Source organism: Micrasema longulum, unplaced genomic scaffold, assembly GCF_059751315.1.
Source record: "Micrasema longulum isolate JH-2025_06_02 unplaced genomic scaffold, ASM5975131v1 h1tg001290l, whole genome shotgun sequence".
In the NCBI taxonomy this organism is placed as follows: Eukaryota; Metazoa; Arthropoda; class Insecta; order Trichoptera; family Brachycentridae; genus Micrasema; species Micrasema longulum.
The window spans coordinates 254,743-270,862 of record NW_028278477.1 but is presented as its reverse complement, the minus strand read 5'-3'; the positions used below and the strand labels follow the sequence as shown (position 1 = coordinate 270,862).

The window sequence follows — 16,120 nt, the reverse complement described above, 5'->3', positions numbered from 1 at the left end:
TACAATTTGTTTAGATGTGATAGGTGATTACGAGTATAATAATTTATTTTTCTACTTTGTTTTTTTACGCCAAACGAGCATTTTTATATATGATCAGGCATTATGGTAAGTACATAATAAAAATATTAACGTAAAGACACATTATACGCATAAATTTATACAAAAAATTTAATTTTTTAAAAATTATTTGAGTAAATGATTTTTATTTATATTGAATAAATTAAAAAAAATCATTTATGTATAATATATAACAAAAGTGGAACTGTTAAATTAGTTTATTCATAATTTATTTCTAAAAATACTTTTTCATCGTTCAAATCCGTATTTTTAGCGTATTGCTTTGACATGAAAATTATGCATAATTTGTAGATTTTCAACAGATTTAAAAAAAATTATAAATGAAATGCGTAATATTAAAACATTGTAGAATGTAAATGGGTATGTACTATATAATCTTGTATTTCGGCCGATATTATTATATTTTGGTAAAAGGTATAAAAAAACTATTCTGTACCGACTTCTTCTTTCTTGTTATACTACCGGTAGCGTGTGCGGACCGGCAGATACCGGCTTGATCTAACAGCACAACAGCAGCCCAAAAGTACTAAATGCCTTTCTTTTCTCTTCTCTTTGATTTCTGTGGTTTTTTAGCGTCACAAAGCAGCCATCACCAATGTTCTGAATTTGTTTGTTATTTTGATTAAAAAGATTTATATATATCTGGTGAGTAAAATTTTGCTTCTAATGCGTCCGTTTTTTTTCTTTTTATTTGTCAGTTTTTTTCATATGCGCAAACTAATGGCCCTTAAAAATGTATCCTTGTTGTTTTATAGCGGACTCTTGCAAGCGTCTACCATACAAATTGTTGTTGATTGTTTTGAATCAAATCCTGGCTTCAGGATATGTTTGTTAAAATTGTACAATCTAGATGCGAATTCGTAATTTCCATTTCTTTCTTGCATTTTATGGTTATCTGGGGTATATGTCAATTTTTTATTGCTTCGGTTGCATCGGCGCAATATTATTGATTTATTATGTGTGTACTGACTTGAGTGGTTTTAGTTTACTTATTTGTGTTGAATCGTGTTCATACTTGCATTAAATACTTTTTATTGAAGTTACCTGCCCGTTGATGCGTTTATTTACTATTCTGGTGGTAATTTTACACTTTTATTTTACATGATTTTTTGAGCAATAATTATGCGTCAATGGAAAGATTTAAACAAACTTGCTTTAGAAAACACGTTTTTTTGACACAATACGTTACAGTACATTAAACTATAGGAATGAACAGTTTATTTAATGTAAATCCCAATTAAAGCGTTTAAATATGTTAAAAAGGGACATTATCAATTTTACATACAAATTTTGTACCACTAGGTAAGTAGGATCATTTAAATTTTACGTTTTGTGCAGTGCTAAAATTAATCTTACATTGATAATATAAATTAACATTTGATATATGATGTAAAATAAGTTCTAAATTGTCAATTTCACACCTACATTTGAAGCCTAGGGATTTTAAAAAGTATTTTTTAGTTAAAACTATCCAATGAATGGGTAAATATTTAACTTAAAAATGATGTGTACACCATTGATATATTATATGTACACACTAGATGCAGCACTAAGCACCCATCTTGTGTTCCATTCATACTGGAGTACCGGAGCATGCCTTGTTGTCAGTAAACGCGATAGGTGCGACATACAGCTTTGAATTAACTCACAGTAAACTGGCATACACAGTTAGTCTTTTTTACTGTACTACGTGTTTTTCACGGGAAAGTTCACGCAACAACGCTCATTTTTCGGAACATAATTTTTAAAAATTCTATAAAGCATAATCTCTATTTAATTATACTTCAGTGGTGTACATCTATATATATATATTTATTTTTAAAGTATGTAGGGTCTTTAAAATCAATTTTTGATAAAAGTTTGACAAATCTTATCTAAAAAGACGTATCAAAGTGTGAATGATTCAATGTATTTATTACATGTTAATAAATTCATCGGCCTGATACACATAAAACTAACCCTTTGCCTGGCCAATTTTTGTGAAATTTCATGTTTTGTGAAGTTTCTTAAAACTGTTATAGTTCTGAAAATACTGGGTTAAATCAACTGAAACTAAATCTTCAAAATAAAACTTCCAACTGCAAGCGAAACCGTAATGGCGACTGGCCAAAATCAGCCGTGAAAAAATATATGATTTCAATGGATATAGGAGATCCCTATATTAATCGATATTGCAAATCAGATGACAGCTTTGGAATGGTTCGAGTATTTGCTATTCATAGAACTACGAAAAAATTATAATAGAAGTCACTTGATGTCAATAAAATGCACATTTTTAGACGGCTGGTAAACCACGTGAAAACACGGGACCGGGATACAACGCGTGGTTACACAATATCATGTTCACATGGCTCCGGGATACAATGTGTTAAGTTGACTAAACAAAAAATTGAAGAAATAAGTTACTATGATATATAATTTATTTCTCGGTAGAACTGCATTTTAATTATAATAATAAAAATACTTTATTTAGTTTTGACCAAAAATAAAACGGGTCAAAATGTAATAAAATATTTTTCTTATTATAATTGAGTTAGTGCAAATTTATTTACTTGTTTGTGTTAAATATAAACATCTGTCCCCAGCTATCATCCGTCACTTACCCCTTGGACTGAGTTATAAAAGTAAGATGACATTATTCCCAGTCCAAAGAATTAAATATATAGCATTTTTCTCTATGCTATCACGTCAAACTCGTCGAGAATCAAATTGCATATCATACATTGTAGCCAGTCAAGGCTAGCATTACAACGTTAAGCGGATAAATTAATATTTTTGAACACTGTTCAATAATCCAGAGTTCAGCTCACCACTGCAATAAATATTTTGTTGATTTCAAGTATTTTTAATGCCTTTTTAAAGGGAAAAAAAATATTTTGGCATCAGCTAATGAGGGATTTCAGTGCTACGAAAATTGGATGTACAAAATATTTTCTCACACACGGTAAAACTTTAAGCATTTTATTGTACTGCTTAGTTTCTCGAAAATGTATGAAAAAAATAATTAAAATATGTTTTCATAAAAATGAACTACTTTAAAATGTACAAGTTCTAGTGAACAGCTGTTTAGAAATGCCAATCAATTATGTGTTTCGATATATTTCCGATTTCCGGAAGCCATGTTTAGCGTGTTTTCATATGTACGGGGTTCAATTTTTAAATTTCAGGACAACTAAACGTAGTTATGCAAAAAGCAGCCAGCCACAGAAAAGCGATACTGAGATAATATCACTTGGTGATAATAGTGGATTATTAAATCCACACAACAGTCTAAATGATTTTTCCTTTGACAAATGATTAATAATGGATGCATTCGTTTTTTTATACCACAAAACTAATTTAATTATGTATTTGGCCAGTTTTAATATTTTTTAAAGTCTGGCCGACCACACAACCTAAGATGAGAATTTTGCAGATTTTTTTTTTAAAATTAGCCAAACCTAGGAAAACTCTTATGCATTGTGTCATTATGTATTGACCGTGATTTTTTATATTTATAGGAGGAAATTTAATTGTAATCATTTAATTCATTTGTTATTATAACTTTTAAAATATTTTAATTGCGTGTTAAAGGAGTTTTTGTGATATAAAGTGAAGTTAATGATGTCTCATCCAAACTTTGAATGCATAAGGTGACATTCTGTATTAAATCTTTTTTTTTATTACAGATATTTTTTAATCATTACTATCAAGGAAAAAATCATATTTGAAATTATTTTTCTTATTTATTCATACAAAGGTACATATCACAAAAAAATAATAAGAAATCCCTAACTATATAAGGTCAAGAGCCCTGTGTGTAGTTGGGATGCAACATAATGGAAAGTGGAAGCATGCATATTTATTTCATTTTGAGGGCCATTTTCAACGAGTTATTAAAGAATACCAAAAATAAAAATTACATTACAAAGCGCCCTTGAGGTATTATATTATGAAAATGGCGCTATATAAGTTATCCATAATTATTATTATTATAAACATAAATGTTAATAAATATCTGGACAACACGCTTAATAGTATATAAATCTATGCAGTGTCTTTTAGATAAAATCTGAACTTTTACACTTTTCCTGAAAATGGCTTTCATTTTGGAGAAATTAAAATTGTCATCCAGGACAATAAACACTGTTCTGGCTACAAAAGAGAAATTTCTCTGAGCGAAAGTGAGTCTCTCCAGAAAATAAAGGTGATTTTTCTCCTTGCTAGTAAAGTAGATAATATTAGTTAGGTAAAATAACCTTGGAGCAGAGGTTTTAGGCATTAAATTTACCTGGAATAATGATGGTAAAACACTGAAAGTCATGATTTAATACATTTATCTAAGGTCTCCAATGGTAAACAGGACCACCATGCATACATTTCCCGTTTTGTCTGTTCTCTAGCCTGCTGACTACTTTTTATTTATTTTACCACTTGAACCTGGTTGAAAGTTCTTTTTCAAGGCTACTATTGTTGACTTGGTATTCAGTGCAGTCTCGCTTTATGCGGAGACGTCCGAATGACCAACTAGCATATGTGGTAATCTGTTTGTCACAGATTCAATAGAAAAAATAGCATTCAAACCGGGATAAAGAAATCATTTTCCAATAAAGAAATCATTTTCCAGTTAAGCGTTTACTAGTTTAGATGTCATGATCGCTTAAGTACTGTATTGAATACTCACATGCCGATACTGGTAATTAGAAATAGTGAAATTTTGTCTCCTGCGGCAGCTAAATGCAAAACCAATATCCTATTGAAAGTAAGAGTATTAAATCAAAAGTTGTAATAGAAAGCAGTAGAAGTCCAACATATTATGATCAGACTAAGTAAGGCATTTCTCTTCAGAATGCAGCTAAAGTTCTAGACATGAAGGAAGGTTAATCCTTTCTCTTGACTACTGTAAATACTACACTGTTCTGCCAAGAGTACATTCTTACTTTAGATGTAATATGAACGCATGCCACAGCACACAGATTTATGAAGCGAAATTAGAGATAATTTATTTTTATTATTTCATATTTTATTTTTTGAAATATCATTTTGTTACAAAACAAAACAGACTACATTACCCGATAAAGTTTTTTACATTTCAGAGAATTGTCAACATTGGATCTTTTTATGTGCAAGGGTTGGAAACAATATTGCGACTTGTTTTATCACTTAAAGATTTGTTTGTGTTATGTTGTGAATATATAATTATTATTTAATATACCTAATATTATTTTATCACTGTTTTAATTTTATAATCATGGTTTTAATATAATTGTCATGTTATTTTTATGTGCATATTTATCTAATGGTATTGACAATATTGCCTGTTTCGGCAGTTTGTTATTTATAAAATAAAATTAACGTTGATTTAATTAAAAATAAATTTTAACAAATAATTTTACTCACCATACACAGTTCAAAGTACTTAATTTGACATCTTGTATTTATCCCGCAACTATAAAACTTCTACTTAATGTGTTATATATTTTTTAGGTTTAATTTTTGTTTCTAAATCTTGGGTAAAAAGAAATGTATGTCCTTAAAAAAAATAATTAAACCAAATATGTTCATATTATAAGTTTTGTAAAAATCCATTTTGCCATACATGATTGTAAAATAAAAATAAATATTTCGCTGGAGTTGTAAATAAATAAATTAATGAAAGTATGTTTTTTTTGGCTTTACTGTGATATTTTCCAATAAATGATATTTTCTTGGTAACTAATGCTTTTGGTATAAATAATACTGGATAATGCACCATCATTTCATGAGTAAAATAATATTTTCTCTCTAATTTCTGATTCAGTGTGCATTGTAATAATAATTTTGAATCCAGTGAAAAGGCTTATAATGCAGAACCAATTTTACCATATAAACAATATAGAAATAACTAACATATATAAGTTAGATTTTTTAAAAGTAAAATATTCCTAAAAAATAACAATCGAAATTAATAATAATAAACAAATAGTAAAGAAAAAACAAAGAAATAATTTTGACAGGAATAAAATCTATTATGTCCTTATGGCGGTCTCAGTATTTGTAGCAGTTGCTAAGCTCTTTGAAGCACAGTGGTATAAACAGTGTTTGATGTATTTTCTTGATAAATATTTTTTACTTAAACCGTGGTAAATATTAATTACAACATTAATAATACAATATAGATATTACATTTTCGGTAACATGAGTCACTAGTCACTTTGTCAATATCATTCCAAAATTAAATTTTATAATAATTTAACATATTTCTTTTTGCCAAATATTTTTATTTCTCCGTTTGTTTATTTTATTTTAGTATTATTTTATTCTTAAAGTTAAAGGTTTGCAAGATATAGATTTATATCAAAATTTGAAATGAAAATTTGAACCTATGTATAATATTTTTTAAGTATCATATCTTTAAGTTTTTGAATTAAATAGTTTTTTTTATGAAAATAAAAAATCTAAGTTTGAGCGTTTAATTTTACTATAATTATTTTATGTAGTTTTTAAAATTGTACTTTTATATTTGTAAATTGTTTATAACCTCTGTATTTGGAAAAAGCCCTTTGGGCGTTAATAAATTAATAGTTAAATGACGGGAACATATTTCAACCGCAGAAACTTTTTTGAATAAAAATTTGGGCTTAACCGTAACGCAATTTACTTAAATCAAACCAAACATTAAAAAAACACTACTGCCCAAATTTAAAATAAAATGGGTTGCAGCACCAAGTATGAAAGACCGTTTTATTGCTAACAACCAAGATTGGTTGACTATAGAGTTCGTTATTGATTTTTACAATACCTCTGCACCAACACCATCTACATCAAAAACAGGTTGACCGTGTAAAGACAATGAGGAATCATCTGAGTCATCGGTGATTAAAAGTGAGAGTGTGTAATGGGAAAATCGAACGCCATCATCTAATGGATACTGTCGTTTAATATCAATTCAGTTCACTAAAGAAATTCCAGCAAAATAAGAGAAGTCATTTCGGGAATAGAACATGAAATTTCTATACTTCATCCAAGACAGATGGTTATTTCTGAACATGCAACTACTTTAGTAAAACATCAAATGGTTTTGACCATGATTGACGGCAAAGTTGTTCAGGTTTTGACAAATACTTCGTCTTCATCAGGATGTACAGTCTGTCCAGCAAAACCTTCTGAAATGAATAATCTCGAACTCGTCGGAACCAAATAAGACAGGCAAGAATTCAACAGTTTATACTATTTTATACAATCTAGAATTAAAAAAACCGTCTGTCCGGAGCGAAGTAAATAAAAATCAAAAGAAAGAACAAGTCCAAAGAAAATTTAGAGATGAGCTAGGAATAATTATCTACAAACCCCGTCAAGGAAGTGGCAATTCCTGCGACGGGAATACTGCGAGGAGCTTTTTGTTAACTTGACACGTAGCGCAAATATAACTGGAATAAAAGATGAACTTATTAGATATTATATGAAAAGTGGCAACCTTTAGACTCGCAAAAATTCGGAAACTATGCAAAAGTAATTGCGCAATATTTTGTACAAGAGTACGGATGGTACTATATATCCACTTCTGTACATAAGCTACTAATCAATGGAGAAAATATAACTTAAACACCGTTCTTTACCATTGTTAAGACAGCTTTTGGAAGATGCTCAAGAAGCAAGGATTACAAATATTTTCACCTGCACCACGTAAGAAAATTTTCAAGGTCTTTAACAAATGAAAATGTTATGCACACTCTTTTGTACGATTCAAAAATTGAGAACAATACCTACAGTGATATTTTTAATGAAATTGAATTATAAATTTATTGCCATTTTATGTATTTCGTAAACGTTCATTGGTGTTTTTTTTAAAAATATTATTAAGGCGGTTCAATAAATCCACTTGTTTGACGACAGATGGTGTTACTAAGGGAAGTTGCTATTACCATTGTTTGCCGCCATCTGTTAAGCGACGCCAAAAACAAATTTATTTAATTAAGTATTTTACACCTATTGCAGTAAGCAGTGCGTTGTTTTTTCCTAGAACGGAGAAAGTGCAGTGTCATTTAGTGATTCGCTTTTGTATGCGAAAACAAGTGAGGAGATAAAAGCAAAATTGGACCGTTTGCCATCAATGACAACAGTTAAATATTGGTTCAATGAATGTAATTGTAGTCGAACATCCGTTTATGACGAGGATAGCCCAGGACACTCGGCAGATGTGGTTACCGGGGAAATCATTAAAAAAGTACAAGACATGATTCTCGCTGATTGTCGGAACCAAAGTGAACTAAGTGGCAGTGCCATAGGTGTGTCGAGGGGAACGGCAATTAATATTTTGCGTGATAAGTTAGCAATTAAAAAGTTATCAGCCCGATGGGTGCCGCGGCATATACCGGAAACCATGCAGCAATCAAAACAGTAGGTTGCTTCCTGTGATTTGCTCCAAAGAAGACGAAGACGATCCCTTCTGCTGTAAAAGTTATGCTGACAATTTTTTGGGATGTGAAGGGCGTAATACTCATTGACTTGTTAAAAAAAGGAAAAATGATCACTGGGCAATACTACAGCGAGTTATTGAACCGTTTTGACGAGAAATTGAAGGAAACGCGACCCCATTTAGCAAAGAAGAAAGTGTTGTTTTGCCACGACAACGTGCCAGCACATTCATCCGGAATTGTCACCGTCAACCTGCATGATTTTTTTTATTTATACAAATCATTTTATTTCCTAATTCCCGCCTCACTAGTTAGCCCTGTATCGAGCCAGGAATTACTCTTTTTTTTTCAGTTGAGGCAGTGGGTATTCAACACACTATATTAAATGAAGTTTTCCATTAATATACATAACCTATAACCCAGGTATATGCCAAAGAGAGTGTGGGTATTGATTTGAAACCTTTAAGATACAATAGAATTATTATGATTTGCCGAAATAAAAATATTGTTTTGTATTGAACTTTCAACTCATCTTTTTCATCTAATCCTAGAAATAATTTTGTATCCAGTATACTGTGGAAATCAATTCCTTATTGAAATTACTAGTGTTACATATAATAAAGTTATTTAAAAAATCGACTAAATAGATACCAGACATTGAACTGTGATTTATTATTATAGACCCATCAATTGCAGCCTAAAATAAAATAATATCTGCCTCCTAAAATTATCCATAAATTTTGAAAGGTTTATTTTTATAAATAACGTATGTGACTCCTTAAAAAGGTCACATGCACCAACTCCGTTTTTGTATTATTATATTAAAATGTATGTTGTAAACCTTTTTTAACTATGCGACATTGAAAATGTATTTGTTTAATTTTAGATTTTGCATATTTTTATAAAAAACAAATACTTTAAAGAATCTAACTATAGATATACAATTTTGCGAGTTGCTACCAGATGTGCTGAATCTTTGATGGTCGTGAAGCGTCACCAACAAATATCAATCATCAAATGTCGTGGTTATGACAAAGTACCCTTAATCTAAAAGTTTTTTTTAATATCGGAGGGCATGGGTATTGATTATTAATTATATTGTGTATCAGTGCAATGCTGTAATTAATATAAATATTATTATACGATTCATTGTCGACGCTTTATCATTTCGCGCCATCATTTAAAAAAATTGCGATCATGGCGACCCTTCTCTAAAATATAGTAAAAATAGTGGACATTTCTAATATTCGTTTTATAGCATCATCGCTTATCCCTATTCCCACCAATCACAAACACATGGTTTGAAGACATAATCTAAAGATAAATTATGTCACGCTTGTGATATCCATCGACCTTCATATCAAATCCCAGCGTGGATTTAAAAAATTCAATTATTTAAAAAATCCTATCATCTTTGCACAAACACAAAAAGAGTTTTCGCTTCTCTTAATGGCATTATTTTTAATATAGCTCTTAAGGTAATTGAGAGGAGTTGTGTTTGTTTCCCATTTTCTAAGTCAGTTATTACAATTAAAAGAAATTGGTCCCGAAATGGAAATATTTGGGAAAATCATAAGAACACATTTTTTTCAATGTAATAATTATATAAAAAGTTCCAATGATAGATCAAAAGTTATGTTAACGTGATTTCAATATTATTTCCTTTCCTAATAATTCTTTTGTCTTTGTTAAGATATTGGTCTATTAATATGTTTACATTACTTGCTTCTTTGCATTTCTGTAGTAAATAAATTGTTTATTTATTTTTTGTGAATGTATTGTGTGGTTTGTTTCAGGGCCAAAATGTCAGTCCAGCAATTTTGTCTTCGGTGGAACAACCATCAACCCAACTTTATATCGGTATTCACCTCCTTACTGAGTAGTGAATCTCTCGTAGATGTGACTTTGGCTGCCGAGGGCAAACACATGCAGGCACATAAAGTGGTCCTTTCAGCTTGCAGTGTTTACTTTCAGGTCAGTTCCTTACAACTTACAACCCCTTAGAAAATACAAATTTCAAATGTATTAATCAGCCAATGCAGCAATTTTACAACGGATAGCTTGTTGCTAAATTTATCAGACCTTGTGGAAAAATGTGTGCTGGTGCTGCAGCCAATTCAATACAATTATGGCTGTCAATCTCCACTAAATAAAAGATCTGTATAAAAAGTGGATTGTATAAAATATTTATGCGCATTGTGTGCTCTGTGACAACCTTCTCGAGACAAAATGAAATATAGAGAGTTAAAGCCCTCGTGCTATCTATATATATATATACTATACAAGGAGTACCCACCAAAGCAACTCTGATGTGGCACTCACAAAAATCAATAAGAATTTAAATTAATAACTCCATTAAAGAAAAAACTTAACACCTGCATACATTTATAATTTTGATTCTGTACAAATGTTTGTGGACAAGGACTGGAGTTTACCCGCTCATCTCAGATGGAAAAATGGAATAAATAAGGATGATCAAACTTAAGCAGAATAACAAGATTCCATCTGATACTCCTACTGTATTATTGATACAATTACCTTGTTATTATTCATTCACCTTGTTTTACAAATTGTATTAAATAATTGGATGCAGCTGAAACTTTCTCAACACTTCCTAATTCCTTTACCCAATGGATGGAATAAAGACTATTAATTTCAAATAGAACTGTTTTCTTTCGGTAACTTAAATTGTAAATTGGAACCAACTTGTTGCAAAGGGTCGCTATGTTGAGAGTGAATAATATAATCACTTAAACCAGACAATGACTGAACATAAGCTCAGTAAATGCCTAGTCTTCCATATCCATTTTTTTTTTAAATTCTCAATCTCTGTTATAGTATTATTTTTTCTTTAGTTTGAAATTTCGTGTTCTGACAATTTTTTATTTTTTGTACATATAATTTAGAAAAACCTCAAAATCAAGTTTTGATATTTTAACAAATCGTCTTGTGATTGCTATATATTTTGTATTAAATAATGCTAGATTCTGTTAAATTACTATAAAAGTTACTTAGATTGTTTTTCTAATATCTTATTAAAACTTGTTATTGTAGACCCTGTTTACTGCAAATCCTTCTCGGCATCCCATTGTGATTCTTAAGGATGTGAAGCATTCGGACCTTAAGATATTAGTTCATTTCATGTACTATGGAGAAGTCAATGTTTCTCAAGAACAGTTGCCTCAAATATTGGAAACAGCAAAAATGCTAAAAATAAAGGGATTGACAGAGATGCCAGAACCAGCTGCAGGAAACAGTGGTAATAATACCACAGAAAGAACAAATCTGTTGACACCAGGAGATTCATCTTGGCACTCCGATGTTCCTCATCACTCCTTGTCGCCGTGTAATTTATCACCTACAACAAGAAAAAAAAGGTACTTTAGTTCATCATAGGGCACTGCATTAGTACTTGCAACCACAGCGTATCTTAATTATTTTTGTTACATGGAAGGCAAGGTGTTCAGCTTTACGCTTCACATGCCAGTCCAGGACCAATGAAGTATTTCAGTGTAGAACCACCTTTAAAATCCAATATTTTACATCTGCCCTGCCAGGAGTCAAACCTAGGACCTCGAACATGCTAGGCGAATGTGCCAACCACTACATCTCACTCTAATGCAACCAAAATCGTATTTTGATCTTGTTCCCTCTCATACGATATAAATGAATTGATGAAATGAATTAGTCACGGAATAAGGCTACTGAACACTTTATTAAAGAGAATATTTCAGATCATCATTCAATGTTTTGAATGTGATAAATAGTTATTTATGAATGTATGGTAAATGGTAGAGTTTTATAATATACATTTTTTTATTATTATAGGCATAGAAAACCATCTACTGAGTCAAGATCTACATCGAGAGAGAGGCTAGCAGAAGACAAATCATTTGATGAAGCAAATAATGTAAACAAACCAGAGGGGATTTCCATAAATAACTTCAACATAAATCCTTTCTGTGTTAAAGGCAGAATAAAGGAGTCACAGGTTCCGGAATACAACACATCTAAAGATAGTTTTGATGAAAATGGGGGAATGGACAGTAATTTAATAATTGTGAGTAATATCGTAAACTTTGAAAAACCAATAAGTATTGTTTTCTCAATCAGTTTTGAGGACAGCCCAATAAAAAAAATGTATACATGCACATATTTTCAATCTTCAGGTACAAAAATGAAAAATATGATTAATACTGCCGAAGTATATAATCAATTATTACAAAACCAAAGTAAATTTTGTTTAAAGAGACCAATGTCTTAACAGAGACAAAGGAAATAATTATTTGATAGATATCCCAACCAAGATGAAGGAATTTTTAAAGAATGTGGAAATCTAGGTATTTACAGGACTAACATTGGCTGGTTTAATTTTGTTGATTAGAAGTCTTGGATAATGTCTAAAGGAGTAAGATTTTAATACAACTAATAAAAATATAATAAAAACACCATAAAATAAAACAACCAATTTTTGTAGGATCCCGAAGAAGAACCTAATGACTGTGATTTAATGCGAGTACCTGATGATCCCCTTGAAGGGACTAGTGGGATGGGTGCTCCCCAACAAGGTGAGATTTTTCTCCAAATACTTAATGACCCGAGTATAAACTTCTGTTTTTACTATGAGAAGTTCATTTTTCAGGACAATGGACTCTGATGGAGCACAGTTATCCGAGGTATACGGCACCGTGTCAAACTGCTTGTCACGGGATATCAGCTATCAACATGAATTCAATGCACAACCAAGAACCCGGCGCTCACCCTTTTGGGATGCAATCTATGATCAATCCGTACGATTACCAACCGCCAAACTTGAGCCAAGGGCAGAGTGAAGAGGTAGAAGACAACTCGCCCGGGCCAGCGTGCTCTACCATGTCCAATCTCATGCAAGAGAGCCAACAGCCCACTCCCAAGAGGAGGAGGACATCCAACCCTCAATCCGAGGAGAACTTCCAACGTGCCCTGGAAGCTGTGAGGTTTGGAGGAATAGGTTTCTGCAAGGCGGCCAGAATGTTTGGCGTTAACAATAGAACTCTCTGGCTTGAGTATAAGAAGAAAGGTTACCCGAATAACCGGCCCAGTATTAAAAATAGGATAAAACAAGAACATTCGTCTCCTCCTCCCGAAGTGAGGGACGAAAGTATCCCTAACATCCAGGACCAGCAACTGACTCTGCTCTGCCCCCAGCATCCTGTGGGTATGATGGGCTTTATAGATTCGCGTCATGTGGATTTCTCCACTACTATACAAAATATCAACCGACCCAGATTTGTGGAAGACTCCATGAACTTACACAATTCTCCACTAAATTTGCACGGTATCAATTTCAACGCTATACAATAAATTTCTTACAACTTCGATGATTATTATTGATTCATTGAAGCGCTCTTTTACAAAATAATACATATCAATTATTTTTTTTACCAAGAGAAAGGTGTGGTCTTTTAATTTTTTTTTGTGTATATTTGATGAGTCAAATTTACTATAGGATAGTTTAATGTATTTTTTTTAATTTTTATTACACAAGCCGATGATCTGACTTTTCTGCATATTTATGCATACTATTATGTGCTGTGATTTTGTTTATTAATTGAAAACTCTGTAGTTCAGTGTTTTTAGCACAGTGTTTGAGATAGGTTCACGATGTTAAAAACAGTAAATTACTCCACAACAAATATATTTAACCAGTAAGTGTAATTTCAACCCATCACATTTCAACACTGTAATCATATTCTATTTGATCTTAAAATTATAACTTGTTTTTTAAACTTATGGTCTCATATTTTTTTGTTGGAGGCCTTTTATAATTATTTGAAAAAGTTACTTTACTTTTCAAAAATGTGTGGACAACATTTTAATAGTAGTTTCATGAGCAAAATGATTATCTGATAACACACATTAAATTACTCAAAGTGTTTTGGTTTTAGTTGTTTTTTATTATTCCCTAGGATTTTTAAGAATTGAGCATAATCTGTTTTTACCATATGGAAATATTTCACGAATTTTCAAATCAGAGAGAGATTAATTAATTTTATATTTTTAAGATGAGATTTATTTTGTTTGTATAATAAATAGTTAAATTATGATTTTTTCAATGGAGATTTCTTATAAAAAGACATATCTAATTATTATGACAATTAAAAAAATATGTTCACTTATTTATCATCACTTAGGATAAGTTATTACAATTCAGTAATATCTAAAAGATCAGCATAGAGCATAATATATATATATTTTTTAATATGTAGAAAAAGTACTTTTTCCAAAAAAGGTTTTTTTTTGTTAATACTTTAGCACAGTAATTGTGGGCCATATAATTTATCTATTTAAAATATTGTTAATGAGGAAATTCAGTGTTTTTTAAAAACATTTTTTTATTTAGTAGCCAAATTTTTTTTTTCCAATTTCTATATACATTCATATTATTGGCGCTATGATTTTTTAATTTTTTGAATTTCTGAAATAACTCCGCGTGTGACGTCAGAGCTTCTCTTCCGCTTATTCTCGATCAGTTATGCCCATTGGTCGGTCCATTGGCGGCAAGCAAACTGGAAATATCCCATAACTCTCTTATCATTGGTTGATTCATATAAGCTAGTGACGTCGTTCAAAGTAGTTTGTTTTTATTAAAATATATTTTTTTGTATATTTTTAGGAAAATGCAATACAATTTAATGCTCCAATTTTTACCACGCGCAAGAAAGCATTTATTGTATCCGATTTCCCGTAGGGCTGAAGTTCCCCATTGCATAACCCCCAGTCTCACCCTTTTTTTTAACATGAGCTTAAATTGTCATTTATATTATATCCTAAATTGTGTGATTAGCATGCCATAGTTTTATGTCTGTATATTTGCACAATCCTCAATAATACTAATATAATTGTACTTAATCAATTTTAGCATAATATAGTGTAGATGTATCACTTTGTTAAAATGCGCTTCAGTTGGAGTCCTTATATGTGTAATGTCATTCTGCACTCGATGTCTAGCAAGTAATTTGTGTACAGTATAATAAGATAGGGCTTATAGTGACTTAACCAATACTCGTATGAATCTTAGTAAATAAGTAATCAACTAGATATTATGTATATGTTATTTTGTGTAACAATCGCACACGATTCAATAAATGAATGTACATATGTAATGCATATTCTGTATACATATAAATGGTTTATTCTATGAATGTTTCAGTGCCACTATGGATGTCTTTTATCCATTCTTAAAACATCTCGTATTACTTGGATCTTGCTCAACCTAAAGTTTTAGCCGCACTGAGGGGACTAAGTCTTGCGAATAATTGTAAATGGTCAATTTTGTAAATCACATGAATATTTGAAATACTGATTTATTTTCATTTGATTTTTCTCACCCAGTTCATATTATATCTAGTCTAATTAAGTTAATGTTCTAAGAAGCCCAAAAGGAAAAACTGACATTTTTACCAACTTTTCTATGATTTATCTTTCTGTGATAAGTAATTTGAATATGATCATCTGTTTTTTTTTTTTGTTAAGTGAACTATTTTTTTACAATATGCTTAACTTGCATTTAATTCTCAATTTATGAAGTTACCCATATTTAAATACATTAATTATTGTGATTAATTTCAACATTCTATATGAATGGCATAATAAATATATAAATTTGTAATGTTTTTATTTCTTGC

General features: G+C 30.8%; 1 protein-coding gene across 1 annotated transcript; it reads left to right on the top strand.

Moving 5' to 3' along the window:
• Positions 1–589: 589 nt before the first annotated feature.
• BtbVII (BTB-protein-VII) lies at positions 590–13,946 on the top strand. Its single transcript, XM_088234791.1, has 6 exons — positions 590–723; positions 10,250–10,427; positions 11,508–11,830; positions 12,282–12,513; positions 12,931–13,021; positions 13,096–13,946. The coding sequence occupies exons 2-6, from the start codon at positions 10,257–10,259 to the stop codon at positions 13,794–13,796; spliced, it is 1,518 nt and encodes a 505-aa protein (XP_088090917.1). The 5' UTR covers positions 590–723; positions 10,250–10,256; the 3' UTR covers positions 13,797–13,946.
• The last annotated feature ends 2,174 nt before the right edge of the window (positions 13,947–16,120 follow it).

Bases quoted from the DNA above. Each gene is read 5' to 3' on its own strand.
- BtbVII (XM_088234791.1), top strand. From the start codon at position 10,257: ATGTCAGTCCAGCAATTTTGTCTTCGGTGGAACAACCATCAACCCAAC. The intron at 10,428-11,507 runs GTCAGTTCCTTA...TTGTTATTGTAG, and splicing joins CTTGCAGTGTTTACTTTCAG to ACCCTGTTTACTGCAAATCC. The intron at 11,831-12,281 runs GTACTTTAGTTC...TTATTATTATAG, and splicing joins CCTACAACAAGAAAAAAAAG to GCATAGAAAACCATCTACTG.